Consider the following 27,532-nt stretch of genomic DNA (forward strand, 5'->3'; position numbering starts at 1 on the left):
AGGAATTACCCACAAAGTGTTCCTGGTGAGATTTTTAGAGGGTAGTTTCACCATTGCCCCCCCCCCCAATTTTCTATGCGCTCAGGACCGGCATATGGCTGGGATGTATTCATGACTGTAATCCATGAGTGTTCACAGGGTCGATTTGCCTGTTCTGGGGGACGAAAAACCTGAGTTTGCGGGTGAAAAAAACCCTCCTACCTCCATATGAGACTAGCTAACTCACCTTTCATTGAAAGAGATCAGATAAAGGTTCTTCACGTCACTGACGGGAATCGAACCCAGGTGTCTCCAACCAGAGGGATTCATCTATACTGACTGAGCTATAGAGACTCTATACCTAGGTGAACGAACCAAATAAATCACCTGTTATTCATGAAAATCCTTGGTTATGTATATATATATATATATATATATATATACATAAAATACATATATACATAAAATACATATACGTAACCATGCTCTTATCCTAAAAACAGTACATACATACATATATATATATTCATATCATAGACTTTTACTCCTGTAGAAAAGCCGTAAATACATGTGTTGGCTTTTGGACTCTGCCAGGGAGGTGCTACCATCTTTTAGCAACCTTACATACCAAAGAAGGTTCACAGTAAACAATTGTCTGAATCAAGATGGCTGGCTCATCAACAGTGGCAGAGTAGGCTTTTGGTGGCATCAGCAAATTTGTAGCTAAGAGCCTTTAAACAGCATGACAATTTTGAAAATTGACACCAGTGCACTTGGCAAATGCCCCAATGCTAAAGCATTCCTATACCTCAGCTCATCAAGTGTATATCTGAGGATTTTGACTGGACTTGAGTTAGATTATGACTATTTGGATTTAGAGGAAAGTAAACAAGGCTCAGATTGTATTTTGAATGCAATAATGTGTTTGATAGTGTTAATTATTTAGTATTGTTTTTTATTTTTTTACAACAGTGGTGCTAAAGCTGTCAATGACAACATTGCTGATCACCATGCAACTGTTGGATATTCACTAACAATGAATTGCCATGATGATAGTACTTCACTGTTCTCCAACAGTGAAATTTCTCTACTAAAAAAAGCAAATAAGAGCTGAATGGACCTGAAAAAAAAAAAAAAAGATTTTTGTGAAACAATTTTTTTTTTCTTTTTGACAATGAGCATATAAAGAAAAACACTGTTAATGAGAATAATAATTAACATGGTTTTGTTCTCAAAACAATAAAAGATAAGTCAAAATAAAGAAATGGTGTGAGTGAACACCACACCATTTTAAGAACAGATCAATTTCAAGTAGTTGAAATTGATTCATAAATATAGATTTTTTGACTCATGCCTAAAAAAAAAGGGAAAAAAAATTATTCATTTGATCACATAGATATTTTTTTTTTTGGAAGGAATCAAAATAAAACTCACCATGTGAGAGTGAAATAGATATATAACTATATATTTTAACTTGCCACTCAAAGGGTTAATCTAATCAAAACATTCTACAAAATACAAGTATGTCTCAACAGGCAGGATAGCCAGTATCAATGCAGATAATCATATATTCTCCATATGCAAGTAGTGCACGTGTTACAATGTTATTACATTACTCTGAATCAGTATATAAAGGCTGTTGACTTCACAGCCTATCTTCTTGTCATAAAGATCATTCATGTGCAAACTTTGTCTGCTTACACTTGATTAAGGATTAAAACAAGAACGTGATTCCTTTTCAAGTATAATCTGCTACTATAAACTCCTGTTCAAAAATTTAGCATAATATTATACTAAAAGGAAATCAATATAGCAGACTGTTTGCTATAACAAACTATTACTGTTGTCACTGTGTGTTTGCTATAGAGAGTGTCACCTGTATAAGTTATGCTTTGGCATTACACATTACCAAATTATAGTAAAGGTATTATTTATAATGCCTCATAACATTATAAATTATATAGAACTCTTAGTTCAATGTTTATTCACTGGATAGTAAAAGTGATTGATTATATTTACCAGAAGACACAAAAAGTCAACTTGATTCCAAAAATATTCTTTAAAATATATTACACTTATGTAAAAAATATGTTCCTTGTGTCTTATTAGAGAGTAATTCTAAAACAAATAACTCTCTCTCCTCTCTTGGACAAAAATATTCTTCTGTAGACAAACTTTTACTTTATAACTAAAATAAAGGTAATAATTCTCACAAAAGTTATCATTCCAGTGGATTCACTCACTATAACAAAATACTGCAAAGTCTCAAGCAAAGCCTCGCATCATTGGTACTATACCAAAGGCAATTCGCTATAGCAAACCCTTCACTATATACCACATTATTCCTTGAATTCCTAGCAGTAAGGGTCAACTGTAAACTAACAACTCATAAGAGAATAAAAAGAAAGAAAAAAGAAAAGCAAACCAGATGTAGAAAGAAATTTCAGGTATCTATCTACATGATTATTTTTTGCAAATTTGTTCTGTTTGAACTCCTTTTACTATTGTCACTTTACTCCTTTCATATAAGCACACTTTGTGTCAAGCTTATAATTATAGTTTTTGATACACTGCAATAAAATACAATTTTTTCCATGTTGAACCTTTGGACTCCATGGAGATGCCTGTATGATAATAATAATAATTGATGATTCACCGTACATAGTAAAAATATCTTAAAAATTCCCCTGCCTGTTGATAAAGGAACAGGAATGAAATTTATTTGGCATTCCTACATCTAATGAAGAGAATCACTAACAAATTTAATCAAGTATTAGTATTACTTTTTTTTCTCTCTCTTCAAAAGGGCTATAAAGAATGTCTTAATGATGGTATGGTTTTCCTTCTAGAAAAATGGGAAAACCAACCCACAGATATTCACATTCAATAGATATATGACACAAAACAATGTCACGGATAATCCCAGCAGTAAAGCAAAGCATAAGTTGAAAATTTAAAATTTTATACAGTAAAATTTGTATACAGCATTTCATATAGTAATATGCTATCACAATAACAGAATCTAGCAGTATGTTTGGCTGAAGTACTAAACAATTTTGATTAAGCAAAGAAGACTTTAATTTAAATCATTCTGACAAATTTCACTAATAAAAATGGTCTGAATGAAACATTTCAGGACATCCTAAATGCCAATTCATATCGAATTTCATCCAGCCAGAGCAAAGTTACAATTTAATATACTTTCAAAACACTTAAATCAAATTTTATCCTTGTGAATGAGCCCAATGAAATGAACTTTCTGTATGAATACCAAATTTCAATAAAATCTATATAGTCACCTAGGAATGAAAAATTAATAAATTTTGAGAATAAAGTAAAAATATAAGTTAAGGGGATAAAAATCCCTTATTGTTTTTCAGCCAGTAAGCGAAACTAAGATCGAAAACTACGATGTGTAACGTTTCATGCCGACGAACTGTCAGCGTATCCAAGCGTAAGTGACCACTTGGTAGTGCCACACCACGGCAACTCGTTGCAAAGAGTTGCCGTGGTGTGGCACGATTTGCAACGAGTTTCATGCCGACGAACTGTCAGCGTATCCAAGCGTAAGTGACCACTTGGTAGTGCCACACCACGGCAACTCGTTGCAAAGAGTTGCCGTGGTGTGGCACGATTTGCAACGAGTTGCCGTGGTGTGGCACTACCAAGTGGTCACTTACGCTTGGATACGCTGACAGTTCGTCGGCATGAAACGTTACAGATCGTAGTTTTCGATCTTAGTTTCGCTTACTGGCTGAAAAACAATAAGGGATTTTTATCCCCTTAACTTATATCAACCTCGCCAGAGAAAAATAGCTGTTTGGCTTTTCATCTTAGTTATACTAAAGTAAAAATATATTTATTAAAACCTAATAATCCCATTTCACAATCTCCACTTCTTATGAACAACCCCAATTTTTCAAACTACAAACAGTGGAATAATTAATAGATTGGATTGCTGATTATTTCCTTTAACTTGAAACATAAAAATCCAGTTAGTTTGGTTAACCACACAACTGGCCATCTGGATGAAATATAACATTTTATGCTTTGTATCAATGTTGTTTCGACTTTGATGGACACTTTGCATCCAGGTTTGGAGTGATGTGTAAATATATCATAGCCAGTAGTGTGGATAAAACCTATTCATATAACTTGCCATACTTGCAGTGCTAACTGTATAGTAGCATCCTGCAGAGCCTAGCATTCAGAAGTTTGTTTTTTTTTAAATAAAAACCCATTCATAATTTTAAACAAATAGCTATCTAACTCAAAATAGATATATCAACAATATAAGGACCCATCCACTTTTTTTTTAAATATATTCATGAATATTATACAAATCTGAAACAGAAAACCTAAAAATCCTTAAACAATGGTTGTCTATTTTGCATTGCTGCTATTTGTATATTATTAATCTATCGTAATGATGGCTTGCAAAAAAGACAGTGACTGCATTGAGGACATAATTATAATACCACAGTACATGAAATATCAGTTTTGTTTCAGAATGTACCTATTGCCTCAGTTTTAACAAGGCAGATAGTACAGGTACTTATATCAAACTGTATATGAAACATAAAAATCAGGCTTGTAGGATTAGCTTTTTTGAATTTCTGATGCATGTTGCAAGGTGAGTAGAGAGAGAGAAAATGATTTAAAAAACTTATTTTAATCATAACGATTATAATAAGTTTGTTTAGGGTTACTAGGATCAAGAGGAAAGCATTATGTTAGGCAATTTGTTTCTGGAAGAAAAACTACCTAAGGCAGTAAATTTTCTCTTTAATAATTAATAAAATTTGATATATATATATATTTTTTTACTAAGAGTAAAGTAAGTTGCAAGTAGCATACATGTAAAATATTATCTATTTTATTAAAAGAAAAGATAATATAGAGTCTTAGATATAAAGAAGGCAAATAATGTTTTTTGCAACTTTAAAAGTTTCAAAGCTTTTAAACGTTTTTAAAACTTTAAAAGTTTTGAAAACAGTTATAAAGTTACATAGCTCTTGACATGAATTGTTCTGATATTGTATTACTTAAAAAAAAAAACATTCAAAGAGTTCACATGTTTGCCTAACATTTATGCTTTTGATTTAAGGTTCCACTGAACTGATACCATTTTTTACAGATTACTCTCATAATTCCAGAACATTACATTTTTTAGTAAACTACTGATCAGTGCACAGATTGTAAGGAAGAATGAAGCATAAAAGGCTTCAATTCAGTGAATGAGATGTGTTTTTCAGCAATTAAAATTTTCATAGACTCATTTTCCACACTTTTCCATTTATCCTCTTTTTTTTTTCTTAGAAAGTCAACACCCACAACAACATTATTTCAAAAATACTTGACTAACATATATACAATTTCTAAGGGTGGCAAACTGGCAACTAGAGCTAACTCTGAATGCTTTTGTATTATTATTATTTTTTTAAAATTTACAATGATCACATGCATAAAAAGTTGGAATATTGCATGCATATATTTTATCCCTTTTTTTTTTTTTTTTAATGTGAATCCTACCAACAAATGGTCATAAGTCTAGTATGAAAAATTGACATAAAGTGGATTTTATATTGACCAAAGGATTTTAATTGATAATAAGTAAGAAATACCAACACATTTCTCCAACTTAGCTGTTTGGCTTCTTCAGGGTGAATAAAAGAGATACAAAACAACTTAAACTGTTCATGAAAGAATGAACCGAATACAATTGTATTTTTTTTTACAAATACAGAAGAATGTGTACATCAAACACATGGAGCGTGTATGATGTCAACTGTTGTTATACAGGAACGTTCTGTAAGTAGCAGCGAAATTTAACTCTGGCGTGCTTAATGATCTTATGAGGGTCTTTCAAATATCAGCTAGAATTAATCCTTGGTTTCTATTGAGGTTGTGTTTAGAACGGATGAGTTTTATGACTTCTTTTATGTATCAGTAATGGAAATCTTCCTGTAAATAGAGCATGGAGCTTTTGTCCCATTCGATGGTATGGTTTGTCCTCGAGAAATGAAGGGCTAACCCAGAATTGTCTTCTCTGTTATTGTTTACATCTCCCCTACATGTTCTTTTTTTCTAATTTCCAAACTTCTTGAGGTCTGACCAATGTAATTTAATTCACATGAACAGGGGATGTTAGAGACACCTGCATATTTGAAAAAGGCATGACTGTCTTTCAGAGATCTTAAAAAAAATGGCGGATAGTCTTTAAAGGTTTAAAAGTTACTCGTATTTCATATGGCTTGAGGAGTGTAGAAATCTTTTTAGAAACTGTCCCAGCATAAGGAATGGCGATGGTGGATTTATAATGTATTTCTTCCGATTGTTGTTGTGGGGGGGGTTGCAGAAAAGTATCCTATGGATCGATTTTATCTATCCCACATATCCTACTATCCCACATATCGAAAACCCATTGTCTATTGGGTTTTCGATATGTGGGATAGTTCATCTTTGAGATCTTTATCTTCTGTAGTGACGAGAGGCTATTTTTTAGCATGTGTACGATGCTTAGTTTTTGAGAAATGTGGTGCAAAAATGCAAAGTGCAAGTATCGACTTGTGTTGGTTAGTTTGCGATAGACTGCAAGGCTGATATGTCAATCCATTTCTTTCTTAATTAAAGTATCCAGGAATGGTAATTGTTTGTCCTTCTCAAGTTCTAAGGTGAACTTTATTTTGTGATGGAAGGAGTTGATCTTGATAAGAAAATCAAAACAGATCTTTTTCTGTGTTTTTCCATACAATAAAAATGTCATCCACGTACCTCTACCACACTTTAGGGTCTAATTGAGACAAAATGTCATTTTCCAGTTTCTCCATAAAGAGATCTGCAAAAGGGGGGGGGGGGGCTGCCCATTGCGAGGCCTGTTAATTGTTCGTAAATCGTTCCATTCCATAAGAAAAAATTAGATTTTAGGCGATGGAAAAGAGAAGTAATATCTTGAAGGAAGTGGTTTCTCAAAATGCTGATTACTTCTTCTATTGGAACATTAGTAAATAAGGATATTACATCCAGGCTTGCAAGAATGTCTGTTTTGGAGATTGAGATGTTCTTCAATTTATCAGCGAAATGTTGTGAATTTTTTATGTAGGTATCTGAATTATGGATGTGTGCCTTAAGGAGACTTGCAGGTGTTTTGATAATAAGTATGTAGAAGAATTAATTCCATCCACCATAGGCCGCAGCAGTATGCCATTTTTATGCACTTTGGGAGGGCCATATAGTCGTGGCATTAGTGGATGTAAGAACGTTAATCTTTGTTTTAAGTCTGTTGGCCAGCTGTCCATATTACGTAACAAGTTGTTTGTTTCATTGCGATTTTTTTTCTTGTAGGGTCTGAATCTAAAACACGATAGGTAGATGTGTCAGAGAGCAAGTCTGTGATCTTTCTCTTGTAATCTCTGGTGTTTAAGACAACTGTAGAGTTTCCTTTATCTGCTTTTAAGATGATAATTTCTCTCTTCAAACTAAACATAGCTCTTTTTTTCTAAAGGCATGATATTTGGGTTTGGAGCTCTTGAAGATGAGAGAATGATGGTGCTTTTCAGTCGGAGATCATTTGTTATGGGTTCTGGTAATGACGAAACTGCCTTTTCTATGTTACATATGATGTCCACTTTAGGAATTTGGTCTGGGGCAATAGCAAAATTGAACCCTTTCTTTAGTATACTAACTTCCAGTTTTGTTAAAAAGCGGTTGGAGAAATTGAAGATTACTGTGTTATCTGGCAGATTAGGTCTTGACTTATAACTATTTTCATAAAGAGCGCTGAATTTCTCAATTTGGCTTTTTTTGCTGATAGAAAGGTCTTGTGAAAACTATTATTTATCATTTTGTCTAAAAGTGACGATAGGTTTTGGTCTATATTGTTGGAGATGTCTTTGTATATTTGATAGCATAATTCAAATTGCTTAATTCAAAAATTATATATGTGGATTAAATTACAGTTGACATCATACACGCTCCGTGCGTTTCATGTATGTATTCTTCTGTATTTGTAAAAAAAAAAAAAAAACAATTGTATTTGGTACATTCTTTCATGAACAGTTTAAGTGTTTAAGTTGTTTTGTATCTCTTTTATTCACCCTGAAGAAGCCAAACAGCTAAGTTGGCGAAATGTGTTGGTATTTCTTACTTAGTATCAATTAAAATCCTTCGGCCAATATGTTTATGTCAATTTTTCTTAGGTTAAGATGGTCAAAAATAACATAAAATCATTATGTGTCTAGTATGTTAGTGCTGCCCATAGGTGGGCTAAGTTGCATAATCTAAAAGCCAGAACTAGAGACCAAATGTGGAATTTTTTGTACAGCCACTTCAGACCTCCGATCAGCAGGTAATAGTTTCACACTGGGCATCAAGCTTTGTTCATTTAAAGAAATTCACAAGCATCCATGTCTGTAGTAGGATTTGAATCGAAGTGCAGAAACATTATCCATGTAGTCAACCAGGAAACCAAATAAAATAAAAAAAAATCAGAAATTAAAAATTGCATTATGTGAACTTCCATCCCCAAACATAAAAGGGATGAAAATGCTGGAACAGTATGGGAGAGAAAGTTCATTTAGATTCAAACAGCTAATAATTTACTTATTTTAAATAAATATTTTTACTCTGGTAGATTATAGCAATGCCTCTTTAGCATGGTCAGTAGTGGTAACATCTTTAGGTTAGAAAGGCCAGGTTTCCCCTACTAGAAAGTTTGTTCCCTGAAATCCAACTATCTAACAACAGGTGCAACCGAACAGTAAACAACAAACAGAAACAGAATTATACAGTGTACTTAGCCTGTTTTTTTCCTCCACTCTACATAAACAAAAAAAAAAAAAAAAAGCAAATGAGCAAGTAACTCATGAAGATTACTTTTTCATGCTGCTTTTTCTGCTCCCTGAAATATGTCTAATCACTATGTTCATTTTAATAGTGATTTATAAAATGCCAACTTATAACACAAAAAAAATGCTAAAATAGCATAAACGAAACAGGCTACACTTGAGAAATACAGTCATACCCCTAAGTTACACGATAGGTGGGACCTACAAAAAGCGTGCAAGTCGAATTCGCATAACTCGGGGTATAATTTAGCATGTAATTTATATATACAAACATTCAAAATATTAGTTAATTGGGATCAAAGGTTTACAAAAACACCTATATTTTTTTTAAGAAATATAATCATAATTGTAGTTTTTTGTACATAAAAAAAAGAAAGTTATTTCTATGTCGATCGTTTCATAAATCTAATAGATTCGTCTGACGGCATAATGTCTTTTTCTTGTCACGCAAAATTTCTTCATAGCAAGCCAATGATTTTTTTTTATTCCTTGCCTTGTGGCTATAATTCATTCCTCATTAGAATCTATGTCCTCCAAAATCTGTAAACCTTTCTTTTATGATTGTTCTTACTGTGGATTCGTGTAGACCGAACTTCTTTGCTAGCTCACAAATTTTCATTCCACCTTCAAAATCTTTAATAATGTTGAGTTTTGTTTCCAAAGTCAATGTTTTTCTTTTGTTGCTAGCTATATCAGAATCGGACTTGCTTCTTTTGGACGACTTTATTATTTTTTATGAGATAAAATTTGTTTCAAGAAGAAAACATTAAACAATTGCAAGGTTTGTAGACTATAAAAATCGTGTATGAATGGAGACCGTGCGAAACACGTCAGTGCTTATTCACAGCATGTGCGACACTGGCGAATGCGGCCAGCGCCGAACATACGCCTAGTGGTGAAGCGGAACAGGAATACGTACATATAAGAAACTGCGTAACTCCGGATTTGCGTAAGTCAGGGTGTGACTGTACTATACTTTCCGCTTAGTAAACTACTGACATAGCAATATGAATAAAGAGTTATATTTTTGGCCTTTGTATAAGGGTTTATATAGATTAGGTTTGCAAGTTACCAGAGAGAGAGAGAAAGTAATAATCTGCTAAGCCTATTTTCATTACGGTTAAGAGAGCAATAAAACATTTCAAGAAAGAGTAATCATAATGAAATGAATAAGATGGAATGGGGACCACCAGGTTTTAAAAAAAGTAAACTTACCACTATTTATGGAACAAACTTACTGTTAACTAGGTTTCCCTTGAATTTATAATAAACAAAACCTTCAAAAACAAATGAAATCAAATTAAGAGTGACAGCCAACCAATGAAAGTTACAGATACCTTTGCCCTAGTTTCCTATGTGACACTACTGTGAACACTTTAAAAAATGCTTAATATCAATAACAGATGGCAGTAAATATTACAATGTAGGATAATGAATGAGAATAGTAGCAATTCAAGTTATGATGAATATATTTACAATGACTACAATGAGAGTGAGATGAACTATACTGGAAATAATGAAAATAAAAAAAGACCAGAACAAGTTTTGCTGTATTTTGGTAAATATATAGGTAAAGAAGCAAAAGTAAACATTACTCATTCTAGATTCAAGGATATTTTCTCTCACTCCCACCCTCAGCGAGTTTTAAAGTTAACAGATCATTTTAAATTCCAAGTCAGCTTTCAATAAACAAATTTATTGCAAGACTGATTAACTTTGCCCCTCACTTTTAATAGGAAGGAAAAACTTCTGCCAACAATAATACTTTATCACTAAAATCAATGAATAACAGACAACAGAAAGACAATATTTATATAAACAATAGGATATGACTTACAGAATGAGGTATATTATAAACTTATCCGAAAGTTTTTACAATAAATTACTGCTATTAATATTCTTCCATCTATTTTCATGCTTTAGCATTGATGATAAAAAATTATTTTACTTAATATGTAAACGGAAAGACCTAAAATAACTTTCAGGCATAACTAAAATAATGGATGGAATACTGCATAACTTCGATAAACCTATAGAATAGGTATTCTACAAGTGACATCTCAAGAGACAACTGTTCCACAATCTTGACGGCTTATTATCTTCATGATTAACTTCTTTTGGATGTTTTGTTGCCCCGCTGTGTAAGGCCTTCAAACCTTTTAAAAGTATAGTTGATAAATACCCAGTCCTTAGACCCAGCTTCACTGTCCTTAGGTGCAGCAGCTGGAAAATGCAAAATGTTAGAGAAATTCAATATATAATATTGAATATTATATATATTCAATTATATATAATATAATAATTTTAAAACACAAAATTATATGTATACAAAATTAAAAAATCTTTAATTAGCAAAAATGTTTATTATGATCATTTTTCAAAGTAAGATTATTATAGTAATTTCTTTCGTACAAGAACTGGCCATTTTAGTTATCCAAGGAAAAGTAAAAACAAATTTGATTTTATTGGTAGAGTAATCATTTTGTATTAATAAGATAAGTTATCTGTTCCACTCCACTTAGTGGAGTCAAAATTAGTGTACAGTGTATACGTCGACTTTATTGTTACAGGAGATGCCCAACCTGAAACAAACTGCAATGAGCATGCCTTCCATCTACAGAAACTGTAGCAAGACAGTCTTCTTTCACTACACATTATTCCCACTTCCTATGCAGGGTCCACGTGTTATTTAGATGCGACAACTTGTTAGTACCACTCCTGTTGCCTAGTCTGCTTCTGGGGGGGGGGATATATTTTTGGCTGTATAAGCATATGTTCATGGGGCCAGTTTGCCTGCTTGCAGGATGAAAAATGCCAGATAAACTGGCGGAAAAAACCCTACTGCCCGCGCCCAAGACCGGTTAACTTGGCTATGCCTGAGGAAGATCCTCAAGTTCCTCTTGTCTTCGACGGGAATTGAACCTGGGACACGCGTTCCCCAGGCATATGGTTGCGAAGCGCAAAGCCACTAGGCTAACCATGCAGACAAACTGTAGGAAGACAATATTTGTTGCATAATGTAGCACACATACATAACTGGTTATCAAAAGTGGATCTTTGGCATGGGCACACTAGGTATTCCCTTTCTGAATTCAATTACCAACAATAACAAAGAATGGAGAACAGCCACATACATCTTTCTAAAAGTTCTGCCTACTCCCTTTGAGAATAAAATGCAATGTGGATGGATAATAGTTAAACTGCAATTCATTTAATCAAATTAAATGAATTGCAGTTTGCATAATATTCAAATTAAATCAATTAATCAAATTTATGAATGAATTTATGATGAATTAATCATTAATCAAATTAAATGAATTTGCATTATTTCCTGAATTATCATTCAGGAAATAATGAAAGGGGTGCTTAAGGGTCAAAGCTGTATTACTGAGAGGAGACCTCCATAGCCTTTAAAGGAATGCGGAGAACCAACCAGGGCTTCTGACCTAATGTCCAATCCTCACCTTCTCGTGGTGCATCCTGTTGGGTATCTACTTGGATACTGAACGAACGAGGATGGGCTGGCAATTTGGGATTTAGCCGACCAAATTGTATTCTTATTGGTTAAACCAAAATAAAAAATGATGGTACAACATGACAAAATTTCATGACGGTTGGGGCATCGCCCGGTTAAACAAGGCCCCCGTTGTTTTCTCCAGGGAACCAGGGCGAACAGCGAAAAGTCAGCTACTGCAACAAATCTGAAAACAAACCCCAACTCAACATCACCAGAGTTAAAGATCGGTACTATCAACGTAAGAAGCTTGAATGGCAAAGAAATGGAGCTAGCTGAGGAATTAGATAAGTACCAGATCGACATAATAGGGGTGACTGAAACAAAAAAGACCAAAACTGGTGAGATCTTTCGGAGCAATAAATACAAAATGTTATATTCAGGCAATGACAATCTAGGAAAAGAAGGAGTAGCCATAGTATTCAACACAAAATACGAGGCTAATCTTCTTGAATGGAAGTCAGTCTCAAGTAGAGTAATGTGGGCAAATATGAGAATGGGGAACTGGACAATGAGACTTATTTGTGCCTATGGTCCCACAGAAGGTTCTACTAAGGTAGAAGTGGAAAAATTTTTTGAAGCTTTAGAAAAAGCAACTGACACAATGAAAAATGAAAAGTTGGTCCTTGTTGGGGATCTAAATAGCAGAGTAGGAAATGATTGTGAGACATACAAAAATATTTTGGGAAAATTTGGAGAAAAGATCAAAGCTAATAATAATGGCAAATATCTGTTGGAGTTCTGCTCAGGACATGGACTGGTTATTACTAACACCATGTTCCAACATAAAAATGTGCACAAATTCACATGGAGAGAAGAGGCAAGCAATAAGAAAAGTCTCATTGACTATGTTATTGCTGATAGTGATGTTTTCTCCCTGGTGCAGGACACCAGAGTGTACAGAGGATTTGAAATTGGAAGTGATCACTATCTAATCTTGAGCAAGATAAAATTGAATTTCATATTGAAAAGAATAACATGTAAGAAAGTTTTAAAGCGAATAAAAGTTGAGCAGCTCTCAGATGTGAACTGTAGACTAAAATACACAAATATTATTGAAGAAAAAATGAAAGAGTTTGAGAACAGGAATCAAACCTTGGAGATTCAGTGGCAAACTCTGAAGAAAACATTGATTGATTCTGCCAGAGAGGCATGTGGTGAGGTTGTCTGTAAGGATAAAAAAATCAGAACTCCCTGGTGGACACAAAAAGTTAAAGAGGCAGTGAAGGAAAAGAAAAAAGCATATCAAAAGTTCCTGTCAAATAAGTCAGCTTGTACTCTTAGAGAATATAGAGACAAATGCAAGAATGCTAAACACTGTGTAAAACTAGCTAAACAAAAGTCATGGGAGGACTTTGGCAAGAATATAGAAAATTAATATCAAGAAGGTGGCAAAATATTCTGGAGGTTGTTGAAGAAGCTTAGGAATGGAGAAAAGAGTGCTGTAAAAGGAATTAGAGATGATAAAGGTGACATGAAAATGGGAGAAAAGATATCCTTGAAGTATGGAGTAATTACTTTGAAAAACTGCTAAATGAAACAAGCAGTGATGACAGCACAGTGGTAAAAAACACTGACCAGGCATGCAGTCAGGAATACATATCCATACTTGAAGTAGAAAAAGCCATCAAAGGCCTGAAATGTGGAAAGGCAGCAGGAGTTGATGATAGTCGACCAGAAATGCTGCTGAAGTATGGTGGTGTGAGAGTCGTACAGTGGCTGCACTGCATAGTTCAGAAGGCCTGGACACAGGGACGAATTCCCGATGATTGGAGTAGAGCTCTCATAGTACCCATATATAAAAAGGGAAATAAAACTGCATGTGAGAATTACAGAGGTATTTCCCTACTGAGAGTTCCTAGCAAGATCTATGCAAGTATACTTGAGAAACGGTTGAGAAGAAATGTGGAAGAAAAGTTTGGTGAAGAACAAGCTGGATTCAGGCCAAATAGAGGCTGTCAGGATCAGATCTTCACTTTACAACAAATTGTCGAGAAAGCATGGGAATATAACAAAGATCTGTATTTAAGTTTTGTCGATTTGGAAAAGGCATATGACAAGGTGTCAAGAGAGAAGCTATTCAATATGCTACAGTTATATGGTGTCAATGGGGCATTATATCAAGCAATACTTAGTCTTTATTTGAGTTGTAAGTCAGCAGTTAGAATTGAAGGAAGTACAGGAAGATGGTTTAATGTTAAATCTGGTGTGAGAGAGGGATTTACATTATCCCCTCTGTTATTCATTATCTATATGGATCACAATATGAACGAAAGTGGTATTAAATATGATATCAAAATTGGAGATGTTAATGTCAGCTCCTTGCTTTATGCGGATGATGTTATACTTCTAATTAAATCCGCTACAAATCTGCAAGATTCTCTGACTAAATTGAATAGCTGTTGTAATAGATATGGTATGAAGGTCAGCAATAAAAAGACAATGAAAATAGGCAGAATCATTGAAAATGTCAACTGTGTTGTGAATGGAGAACCTGTGGAACAAGTAAAACATTTCAGCTAGTTAGGCACGATTTTTACTGAAGGTGGTAAATTAAATATAGAAATAGACAACAGAATCAGCAAAGCTAGTATGGTGGGAAGTCAATTGAATAAATTCATATGGAATAAGAGAGAAATTAGTCGGAACACTAAATTAGCTGTATACAAGACAGTGTTCAAACCAGTTTTAACTTATGGATCTGAGAGCTGGGTCAGAAGTAAAACACTTGACCAAAGACTAGAGACCACAGATATGAGAGTCATGAGAAAGATTAGAGGTGTGAACAGATGGCATCAATATCATATTAAAAACGAGTATATTAGGAAAGAACTTGACATTGTCAGCATCCTGGAATGCATTAGCAGAGCTAATCTCAGGTGGTATGGTCACTTGAACAGAATGGGAGAGAAAAGATTAGCAAAACAAGTGTTCTCTGCCAGGTTGGCAGGAAAACGACCCAGAGGAAGACCAAGATATAGGTGGATTGATACGGTACAAAGTGCCTTAGACGATAGAAATATAAGATCTGATAATGTTGGAGTCTTGACAAGTAACAGACTGATTTGGAGGAAAATTGTAGATAGGAAATTAATATTGATGTAATTTTTTTCACGTAGTACTATCATATCCTATACACCCCCTTGAGGGTACATAGCAGGAATTTGATGATGATGATGAAATAATGAAAGCAAGTGAGCAAAAACAGAAAAATTATTCTGAATACTTACGAATTTTTAGATCAACATCCGGGAAGTCATCAAAATTTGAAGTGTCATCTATACTCTTCACCTCCACTGGAATAGCTGTTGGTCGCTCCCTGCATGCATATAAAAGTTATTGAATATACCATACAATATTAAGCATCCTTTAACAGAAAATAGGTATTTCTCACCTCTTTATTTAGCTTACAAAAATTAGAAAAATTAAAATCTTAGCAGAGCATTGGAATGTATGAATTTTACAATCTTCTGTGTTTTTAAACCTTAACTTTCATAGGAAATAATTTAAACCTTGTTTATTACATTAAAGTATCTCATAACTGAATTTGTTCACATTTAATAACTCTATACAGCCAAGTTCACATGCACACATTTGTGCTATTAAAATCTACAAATCTCATTTTATACTGCTCATTTATAGTAATTATATGTATACAGGTAACCCTTGTATAGCGTGGTACTTATACAACGCAATTTCGATATAACACGGTCTACAAATTGTTGTAACCCTTTAATTTTTCATATATTTTTCACTGTACAACTTAAAAATCAAATTTTATCTTCGTTAAATTTGCCTCTGCCCGTATTGCGCATGTAGTTATAAGCAGCAAATTTGTATTAGGGCAAATACCCTTTAGCACACATGTACATTAATTGTTGACTGTATAAAGTGTTTATTGTTGAAAATTGTCTTCATTTTCTGCCAGGAAAGCGCATTAAAAATCATAAGTGTGTTAATCTCAAGCTGAGCACTTTATTTGTGATGAATTCTTTAACAGATTCCATTTAAAGAAATTAGCAGAAGGATTGGACTTGGCAAGAAAGTTATTTTATGGATAATGATCCCTCAATGGTGTGCTCAGGAAAATTCACGAGACAACTGGATATTTGTTTAACCCCATATTATGAACTTAATAAAAAAATTGCAGCATAGTGGTAAGAAAGGTCTTATTACCGACTTCTCGATAACTAAACCAGCAGAAGTATGCAATGAGAAATATAAAAATAATGTCCCAAGAGATTAAGTGATGACGATGTCCAGCCACTTGTAAATAAAGAACATCTATGAAATGTTAGTTTTGAAGACAGTGGTGATGATTAAAATATACACTTTATTTTATTTTGCATAAACATTTATGCATTATGTGCAATGAAGTTTACATACAGTTTGTAATTTTTATAAGTTTATACTATGTATTTGTTTCATAGTTTATATGTTTCCTTAACTTACATGAATTACCAATTAAATAAAAATATATTTTTGTTGGATATGTCAATGTTGTTTATATAATTTAAAAATAAAAACAATTTTGGAACATAACCCTACTTTTTCTATGTGATCTGAGTCTCGCATAACGCGATTTATATAATGCGGCATTTCTATGGAAACTAGCATCTGAGTTATACGATGGTTACCTGTATTTGAAATTAAATCAATTTATTATGATACAAAGGGTCTTCACCTTAAAAGTATGCCAATATAACTGAAAGAGGTTTAATCCTTATCGTCCAGCAACAGATCCCTTTAACATATACTCTGTTTGTTAAATTAAAAGAATGATAACTATAGAATAACATGTATGCTACAGTAAATAACTTTTTTATTATATAAATATTTCTTCTTATGATACATAAGATGAAATATTTACATAATAGAAAAGTTATTTAAGTTATTAAGTTATTCAAGAAATATATACAGGAAATAAAATAGCAGTTAAATTAGAACACACCTCAGAATGGAAAGATATATCAAGAGGAGTACGACAAGGATGTACCCTCTCACCTCTGCTTTTCAATATATATATAAAAGAAATATTAACAATCTGGAAACAGCAAAACCCATTTGGTATACAAATGATCCCGCAAATGAAGATAGATACACTACTATTTGCAGATGATCAAATAGTATTAGCTACATCAGAAGATGACTTACAAAGATCATTAAAATCATTAAATGATATCTCAAAGCACTATAATATGACCATATCCAAAGAAAAAACAAAAATAATTGCATTCAAAGGAGAAAACCCAATAAGAAGTAAAATAATGATAGATAATAAAATACTAGAACAAGTAAACACTTTCAGATACTTGGGATGTGATCTATCATAGGAAGAAGAAAAAGACATAGACACTAAAATATCAAACTTTGTCAAAGTAAATGGCATAATAAATAATATATTTAAGCCATCCCTAGTACAAAAACACACTAGAATCAGACTATATAATGTCTTGTCAAAACCAACTCTACTATACAGAAGCAAAACATGGACCATGAAAAGGAAAGATGAAAAACGAATTCAAACAGCAGAAATGAAGTTCCTCAGAAAAACAGCAGGATATACCAAGTGGGACCACAAAACAAATTAAGAAATCTTACAATTCTGAAAATAAAACCAATTAATTACTACATAAGACAGTATAAACAAAAATGGCAAGAACATTTAAATCGAATGGACAACAGCAGACTACCAAAAAAATTATACAGAAAAAAAATAAGTGGAAAAAGAAGAATCGGAAGACCAAGAAAGAGATGGCATGAGACCAGAACAGGCCCCATGGCCTAAATTCCATGTTAGGAAGAAGAAGAAAAGTTATTTATTGTGGCATACGTGTTATTTTATAGTTATGGATACCCCACAGGTTTCACTACATAAAAAATGAAAGAATGATGGCTGTCAATTTGGGAGTTGGCTAACCAAAGTGGATTTTTTATTGGATGCAATCTCATGATAAACAATCAGATTTGTTCATGTGAAAATTTAGATATTCTATATGTGAAAGTTATTTAAATCTTATTCAAATTTTCATATTTTTTAATTTAAAAATCTTGAAGTAAAAGAAACAACCTAATTATAATTTACACGACAAAGACATGTGGTCTTTCTTGTGTAAATTTTTTTCATGTATCATGATTCACTTATTATGTTCCAGTCAAGTTTTATTTATATTCTGAATAACTAATAAAGTAAATCAAGATATGTGTATCAAATATTAAAATTCTTTTGGATATACTAAAACTGAAAATCATCTCATGGCTTTACTACTAATGTAATAACAATCATATGCATTACCATTTAGACTGCTGTGAGTAGTTACAAAACTAGATGAACTAATATTATAATGGCTGTCTAGATAAAATCTTAATTTTATTAATTTTATTTTTTAAGTAATTACACAATACTCCAAGGATATCTTTTTCTCCAGCTTTCATATCACCTTTATCATCTCTAAGTTCTTTTACAGTACTCTTTCCTCCATTTGTAAGCTTCTTCAACAACCTCCAGAATATTTTGCCACCTTCTTGATATTTATTTTCTATGTTCTTGCCAAAATCATCCCATGACTTTTGTTTAGCCAGTTTTACACAGTGTTTAGCTTTCTTACATTTGTCTCTGTATTCTTTAAGAGCACAAGCGGACTTATTTGCCAGGAACTTTTGATATGATTTCTTCTTTTCCTTCATTGTCTCTTTAACTTACTGTGTCCACCATGGAGTTCTGATTTTTCTATCCTTGCAGACAACCTCAACACATGCCTCTCTGGCTGAATCAACCATGGTTTTCTTCAAGGCTTGCCACTGAATCTCCAAGGTTTGGTTCCTGATATCAAACATTTTCATTTTTTCTTCAATAATATTTGTGTATTTTAGTCTACAGTTCACATCTGAGAGCTGCTCAACTTTTATTCGCTTTAAAACTTTCTTACATGTTATTCTTTTCAATATGAAATTCAATTTTATCTTGCTCAAGATTAGATAGTGATCACTTCCAATTTCAAATCCTCTGTACACTCTGGTGTCCTGCACCAGGGAGAAAACATCACTATCAGCAATAACATAGTCAATGAGACTTTTCTTATTCCTTGCCTCTTCTCTCCATGTGAATTTGTGCACATTTTTATGTTGGAACATGGTGTTAGTAATAACCAGTCCATGTCCTGAGCAGAAATCCAACAAGTATTTGCCATTATTAGCTTTGATCTTTTCTCCAAATTTTCCTGAATTTTTGTATGACTGACAATCATTTCCTACTCTGCTATTTAGATCCCCAACAAGGACCAACTTTTCCTTTTGCATTGTGTCAGTTGCTTTCTCTAAAGCATCAAAAAATTTTTCCACTTCTACCTTAGTAGAACCTTCTGTGGGACCATAGGCATAAATATAATAACTGGAAGTCTCATTGTCCAGTTCCCCATTCTGATATTTGCCCACATCACTCTACTTGAGACTGCCTGCCATTCAAGAAGATTAGCCTCGTATTTAGTGTTGAATACTATGGCTACTCCTTCTTTTCCTAGATTGTCATTGCCTGAATATAACATATTGTATTTATTGCTCAGAAAGATCTCACCACATTTTGTCTTTTTTGTTTCAGTCACCCCTATTATGTCGATCTGGTACTTATCTAATTCCTCAGCTAGCTCCAATTCTTTGCCATTCAGGCTTCTTATGTTGATAGTACCGATCTTTAACTCTGCTGATGTTGAGCTGGGGTTGTGTGTGTACTGTTTATGTAATAGCATTTCAGAGACCATTTCATAATGCAATAATAATTTAGAAGCCTGAAGTGCTAAATCACTTCAGGTAACTTTTTTTTTGTTTGTTTGTTTCGAGTGCTGTTATGCTCCAAACATCACTTACATTGTCATAAAGCTAGAAAATTTTAAATATACTTCATTATATCCTGTTTAAGAATAAAAATGAAATATAAAATTTCTCTAGCTTTTGGTGAGGTAAGTGATGTTTGAAGTGCAACAGCACATCCATGACAGGAATTCAACTAATCAAGTGATACGTTATTTAAAAAAAAAAAAAAGCCTCTTCAGAAGCAGCAAAAATATCAAAACAGAAACTAGTCAGGCTATTACAATGAATGTTTCTTACCTTATATGTTCCCAGTCTACACCTCTGAAAAACAAATGCTGTTTAATTTCATCAATACCCTTATTTCTTCCTAACCTGTTTTCTGCATCACAACAAAAGTGCTGGATGAGATCACGTGATTCATTTGAAATGGGTACTTCTGGTGGAAACACTAATGTCTCTCTCCAGTTTTTGACTTTCCTGTATGTTTCCTGAGGTGTTTCGGAGCAGAATGGAGGATAACCTATAAATGTCCTTGAATATTATTTATCTTATTAAAACACAAAATAATATAAAATCTTACCTATATATATATATATATATATATTAAGCTAGAAAGAACCAGCAAAATTGAATAACAGAAACTAGTTTTTATAATGCAAATTAGTTAAAAGCAACTATAAATATTCAAAAACCACTACAATAGTAAAAATGTAACATTTAAAATTAAAAGAATTATCCTGTTATTCTTTGATTTAATAAAAAAGTAAATAATTTTTGCAATTCAGAGTACCTTGCTATTATAATGTTTATTACTAACAGCAGAAGTTTCAGATCAATGCAGAAACTTGGTGTTTTAAGTAATAAAATGTCTTCCAATATAATAGTGTGCGAATAATAGTATATCTATCTTTATTTGTATACTAAATTTGTTGTGCAGCTTCCAGAATGTTATAATTTTATTTAGGAAGCTAGTAATAATGTAAACTTAATTATGTAATAAAATCAGTGTTTTGTACATTTTTAATGATGAATGTGAAAGCACGGCTAATCTATGATTGCATGTTTTCCTAAGGAAAGTGGAAAATGAAAGATTAGTGAAACAATTACTTCAAGTAAAAAAAAAAAAATCACCCAGAGGAAGACCAAAATACAGATAGGCTGATGCAGTTTAAGTGTACTATAGAAGTATGAGCTTATCAAATCAGATAACTAACAAATACATCAAGCTGAATGGAACTGCCAATTAGGAAATGAATAATAATGTGACTTATCACAGTATCTGGTCTATTTAAAGAGCCTCCGTGGTTTAGTCTGTATAGACAAAGCTCTTTGGTTGGAAAGACCAGGGTTTGATTCTCAGCCATGACGTGAGGAACCTTTATCTCTTTTGACTAAAGGTGAGTTAGCCGGTCTCATATGAGGTAGAGTGTTCATTTTTCACTTGGAAACTCAGGTTTTTCGTCCCTCAGAACAGGCAAACCGGCCCCATGAACACACATGGACATACAATGATAAGAAACATATATTTAATCTCATATGAGGTGGGCTCATATATAAATAAACTCCCCTTAAGAATACACACCAAAAAATTATATTATTAAAAAACTTTATTTTTCTCAATTCTTACTTACCAATAAGCATTTCATACATAATAACACCTAAGGACCACCAATCACAGGCACTACTATAGCCAGTCATTGTGAAAACTTCTGGAGCTATGTAATCGGGTGTTCCCACTGTAGAATAGGCCTAAATAACAGAAAATTATTCTTAGTAATTACTGTTTGTTTTTAAATCTCTTTCAAACATTAACACAGATAAAGCACACTTTCTTTTTATCGATTACTATGAATTAAATATTAACCATATAAACACACCCACCCACCCATATATATATATATATATATATATATATATATATATTTTTTTTTTTTCCCTCTCAATTAATATAGTGTTTTAAACATATTTCCTGGTTTAGCAATCTATTTCATTTGTAAAAAGCATCAATCCAACTGTACAGTATGTATATTGACTATAACAATGTTTAAATCAAACCATCTGGAACTAAAGCAACTAAGGCCGTTTCATAATTTTTCTTAGCCTCATCTCGTAATAAGTATGCATACAAAATCTTACTTTGAACACTAAGAGTTAGGTAACCCCTTTGTAATTCTTACATTCAGTTCTATTTCCCTTTATTACAGATGGGTATTATTGAGAACTCTACTCCACTTATTCAGAATTCCATCCTCTGATAAGACTTTCTTTATATATATAATCATCACCTTTATTTGACCACATATTTCAGCATTTCTGGTCAACTATTTATCTACTTTAGCTGCCTTTCTACATTTCAGGTTTCTGATGGCTTTTTTTCTACTGCAAGTACTGATGGTGAATAGATTCAAGGAGAGGTATGACAGGATTTGTGTGTGTAATGATTAATTTGGGTCTCCCACGATGAGTCTCCGGACTCCGTGGAGATGCCCTAAAATAATAATAATAATAATAGTAATATACTAATATTACTATTATTATTATTATTATTTTAGGGCATCTCCAGAGTCCAGAGACTCATCGTGGGAGACCCAAATTAGTCATTACACATACAAATCCTATCATACCTCTCCTTGAATCCGTTCACCATCAGAAAACTCACAACCAATTCTGGCAATCCATTACACTCACTCACCACTCTGGATTAGATATGTTGAAAGTTTTTTCACTTGGTTACACTATAAATTAAAGATGCCAAGAAATTAAATTCTTTGTTTCATCCTTTATCCAAGTGTAAGTCAAACAATGTTTGCGTATGAAGTAACTTCATGACTGGACTACTTGTATATAAAGGCTAATGACTTCACACCAGTTGCCTTAGTATCCCAAAATGCAATGCACATATCCTTATGGACACGTATAATGCTATGCATTATGGGAAGGGCCACTGCCCAGACCAGTTTCAATCTTTATTGAGGACTCACCAATGGGAGCCAGACCCAGAAGTTATATGAAGGTTGAAGTAATGCAGAAGTCATATTTTCATATACAAGGAATCAAAAGGTGTCACACTTTATTACTAAAATACTCTGGATTAGAGATAGATGTTCAAAGTTTTCTTGACATCTTTAATTTATAGTATAGCCAAGTGAAAAAACTTTTTTTTCCCACTTGGTTATATTATAAATTAAAGCTCTCTATTTGTCATATAATGAAAAATTTCATTATATGACATCAATTTTAAAAACCTCTTTTGCCTATCAACTAAGCTTTGTAACCCATAAACCTTCTACCTATCCTCGTAGGGAGTATTTCAAAGACCTGTCACCATCTTGGTCACTCGTCTCTGAATCCTCTCGACCACCTACTGGTTTACAAGAAATCCAGGTGACCAAATCTGTGTGTAGTAGTCAAGGTGTTGCCGAATCATAGCCCTATAACGAGAGACAATAACTTCCTTCTTTACTTGTTAGGCATGTTTTTCAACATCCAAGTAATCCTTTGAGCTATTTTACCAACTTTTGCAATGCCCTCTGAACTTCAACTCTTTGTTCACCATTATCCCCAAGTCCCAAGCCTCATCAATTTCCTGCAATCCAATACCATCAAATATGATACACCATATGCAACATTTTCAACCCGAAGTGCATAACCTTACATTTTGCAGCATTAAATTAACAATCATTATCTTTATTCATGTGTAGGTTTCTGTGGTTATGAAGTTCAATAGAAATATTCTGGTTTTGTGACCACATGTTTATTAGGGAACTGTTTTTAAAAAAACTAAACAAGTACTAAAAATAACCCTTCAAGTTTCATTAGTCATAAGACTAACATCTTCAGGGGTAAAGAGAACTAAAGTTTAAAGCACAAACTATAAGAAATTACGAAAAACAAGTTCATTTGTTGGTATTATGCACATCAAAAAAGTTCATTAAAAACCAAATAACAGATCTATACAACCGTTAATGCGTGTTAGTTGGAGACAATGCTATTTGTTGTCGTGTTCTGTGGTTCACGCTCACTCTGTCCAAGGTCTGAAGTGGGTAAATTTTTAATAAACGATGACCAAACTTGATTTAAAATCAACCTTGGTTTTTGTTGCATTGCATAGGAATTTTAATCATATTTGCTGTCTCTGAATTTTCTTGTGAAACAAGAAAATTCAAGGAGTCAGCAAATATGATGTTCATATTTTGATGTTTGTTATACCAACAAATGAAGTTATTTTTCATAATTTCTTATAGTTTGTGCTTTAAACTTAGTTCTCTTTACCCCTGAGGATGTTAGTCTTACGACTAATGAAACTTGTCAGGTTATTTTTAGTACTTGCTTAGTTTTTTAAAAACAGTTCCCTAATAAACACGTGGTCACAAAACCGGAATATTTCTATTGAATTATTATCTTTGGCCTACAATGCCAATTTATTTAAATCTCCTGCAGGATATCTATATCACCTTTATCAACTATCGCTCTTCCTAGTTTTGCATCATCAGCAAACAACCGAATATCCCTAAATCTTTCCCTATGTCACTGATATACAAATTAAAGAGTAGTGGCCCTAGTACCGAACCCCAAGGTACTCCACTAGTCACCATCATTCTCCTAGTTCCTGCTTCACCGTATACTACTCTCTAGTGTCTGTACATCAGTATCTGTGTTACTAGCCTCATATCCATTCCCATTTGCTCTGGTTCTTGTAATAGTTTTCCATGTAGTATTCTGTCAAATGCCTTGGCAAAGGTTGAGCAGAATCATGGTGTAGTCATTACCTTTATCCAATTCTGCTGTCACTTTATTATAAAATGTGAATAAGTTACTAAGACAGGACCTACCCTTTACAAAGCCATGCTGTCCACTATAAAGTAATGCATCCCTATTCATTCACCGTTGTATTTTACCATTCACCAACTTTTCCAGTACTTTAACAACCACTTCTGATATATTAATTGGTCTGTAGTTTGCTACCTCTGTCTTGGAGCCACCTTTATGCAATGGTACCATCTTACTCTCTTTCCACTCCCTCGGAACCCTGAAAGAGCTGAGACTTAGATTGAACAATTTCATCAGAGGCAATGCCAATTATCTTGCACATTCATGTAGTACATGGGATGATATACCATCCTGTCCCACTGTGTTCACATTCATATTTTTTAATATGCTGAACACCTTATGTTCATCTACCTCAATGTTGATATGCATCTCTGTAACATCAGCAACTGTAAAATCACAACCTGGATTATACACCTTTGCAAAATGATCTCTCAGCAACTCAAGTATTTCTTTTGGTTCGGTCACCTTCCTACCATGCACATCATTTAAAGTCATCCTACCATAATCATTTTCCTGTTACTTGCTACATAGCAAAAAAACTTTTTTTGGGTTTACTTTGGCCTGTTCGGCTAATTCTCTCTCACAGTCTGATTTGGCCTTCCTTACCATACTAGTTACCCTTCTTGCTTGCACTTTGTACTACTCATGAGTATGCTGATCACTTTTTTCTTTATATTTTTGCCACAATGCTTTCTTATTTTGCAGCTCTTGCTTTATATCCCTACTCATCCACTTAATTCCAACTTGGTTTATCCTCCTGAGTTTGGGAATGCAGTCTGATACTGCTACTTTCAAGCAATCTCTGACCACTTGCCAAGAACTACTGACATTTTCCTTGTAGTTTTTCAAGCCATGGCACTATTTCAAGATGACTCCTGAGTCTCTTATAATCACCAGCCTTATAGTTGAACATAAACCCCTTCTTGACAGAGAACTCCACATGTTGGCAACTTCACAGAACAAGACCATACAGTCACTCTTCCCAACTGGAGACATAGTGTCTACCTTGGGTATGGTTACATCTTCTGATGCTATTATCCCTTTGTCCCCTCTATAACATGTTATTTCATGTGACTATCCCTTAGCAACCTATAAATCCCACTTCCATCTTGCCATACCCCCCCCTTCCAATCGATGTCCCCATAATTGAAGTCTCTAGTAATAATTGTTCGGCCTACACTCATCGTGCTAATCTGTCAATGCATGGCATCTACATCTTCCTGTGGACCCCCCTGGTCTATAGCAGCACCCAACAACATATTTTGTCATATTTGCCTCTATCTCACACTAGACAGCCTCAAATGAACCATTTCCCTCAGACCTAAAATCCTCTTTAACTTAAAATTTTGTTGGTTTAATTCTTCAGCTATCAACAGCAATACCCCATCTCCTGTACTGTTCCATCTATCTGCTCTGAAAATACAATGTCCTTTATATTCTATCCCTGTAACATATCATTTTAAGTCAACCAGGTTTCAGTCAACCTATAATTTTTGACCAAGTTGAGCTAACCAATGCCAAACTTCTCACCCTTATTTCTGATACTTCTTGCATTCGTGTACATGCATTTCAACATCCCTTTGTACCCATAATTATCCCTGTGTAATGTTATTACCAACCCATTTAAATCGGAAACCTGCAAAATCCCATTAGGCATTGCATAATCATTACTGTACACATGCTCATTTATCAAAGGGGTACTAGACATATGCTTGATTTCATCCTCTCTAATAACTCATTTCCCTGGTTTTGGACTACCTCACTAAACAACACTTTCCTCAAACATCTAATTCTAAAATCATTTAAATGTAGTCCGTTGGACATATATATTATTTCATCCATCAAATTTAGTCCATACATAATAAATTGCACACCATTCCTCCTGCACAATCTTCTCATTGATTCGTTGGCAATCATTCCCCTTCTTCTCAATTCTATCCTATCGTACCAAGGCAGCAGAATCACAATCTTTGCTTTCTTACTCTTCATTTTTTGCTTCCACTAACAACTCTTATATTTGGATTAACTTTTAATGGGATTATATTGATCAAGTGCATATAATAAACAACTATGTTATACCAACTAGTTTCACCAACTAAGGCTGTTGGCATCTTCAGGGTAAGGCACTAAAAAGTAAAAAACTGTTACAAACTATAATCAACCGATTCCAATTATATTAAACAAAGAACAGAGCACGTACAATACATGCATATCACTTGTTGTTATTTAGGAACGTTCTATAGTTGGCACTGTAATTCAGTTCTGGTGATTTGAGAGATCTAATAAGGGTTTTCCAGATCACGGGCAAGATTAGTCCTTGGTTCCTGTTAAGGTTTTGTACACAGCAGGCAACTGCTGTGGCCTCTTTAAAAATTCAGGAGCGGAAGTCCTCCTCCATGTAAGGAATTGTGCTTTTATCTATGATATGGTTCGTTCTTGAGAAATGAAAAACTAACCCCATTTTTCTTCTCTGTTATTATTGACGTCACCTATGCATTCTTTTTGCCTAATTTCAAGGTTCCTCGAAGTTTGGCCGATGTAATTCAAGCTGCAC

At 33.6% G+C, this 27,532-nt stretch overlaps 1 protein-coding gene across 1 annotated transcript in view; it reads right to left on the reverse strand.

The window, feature by feature from the left end:
- Positions 1 to 8,825: 8,825 nt before the first annotated feature.
- The window catches only part of LOC150092710 (serine/threonine-protein kinase tricornered-like), a 119,492-nt gene continuing 100,785 nt past the window's right edge, over positions 8,826 to 27,532 (reverse strand). The window contains exons 9-12 of the mRNA XM_090414456.1: positions 21,780 to 21,897; positions 20,446 to 20,668; positions 15,570 to 15,658; positions 8,826 to 11,048 (exon numbers count right to left, since the gene is read on the reverse strand). Of these exons, the coding sequence (XP_090270582.1) occupies positions 10,933 to 11,048; positions 15,570 to 15,658; positions 20,446 to 20,668; positions 21,780 to 21,897 (546 nt within the window). The 3' untranslated portion in view covers positions 8,826 to 10,932. The remainder of the gene's footprint in view (positions 11,049 to 15,569; positions 15,659 to 20,445; positions 20,669 to 21,779; positions 21,898 to 27,532) is intronic.

Source organism: Typopeltis vanoorti, chromosome 25 (genome assembly GCF_054136105.1).
Source record: "Typopeltis vanoorti isolate ZY-2024b chromosome 25, IOZ_Tvanoo_1.0, whole genome shotgun sequence".
Lineage (NCBI taxonomy): Eukaryota > Metazoa > Arthropoda > Arachnida > Uropygi > Thelyphonidae > Typopeltis > Typopeltis vanoorti.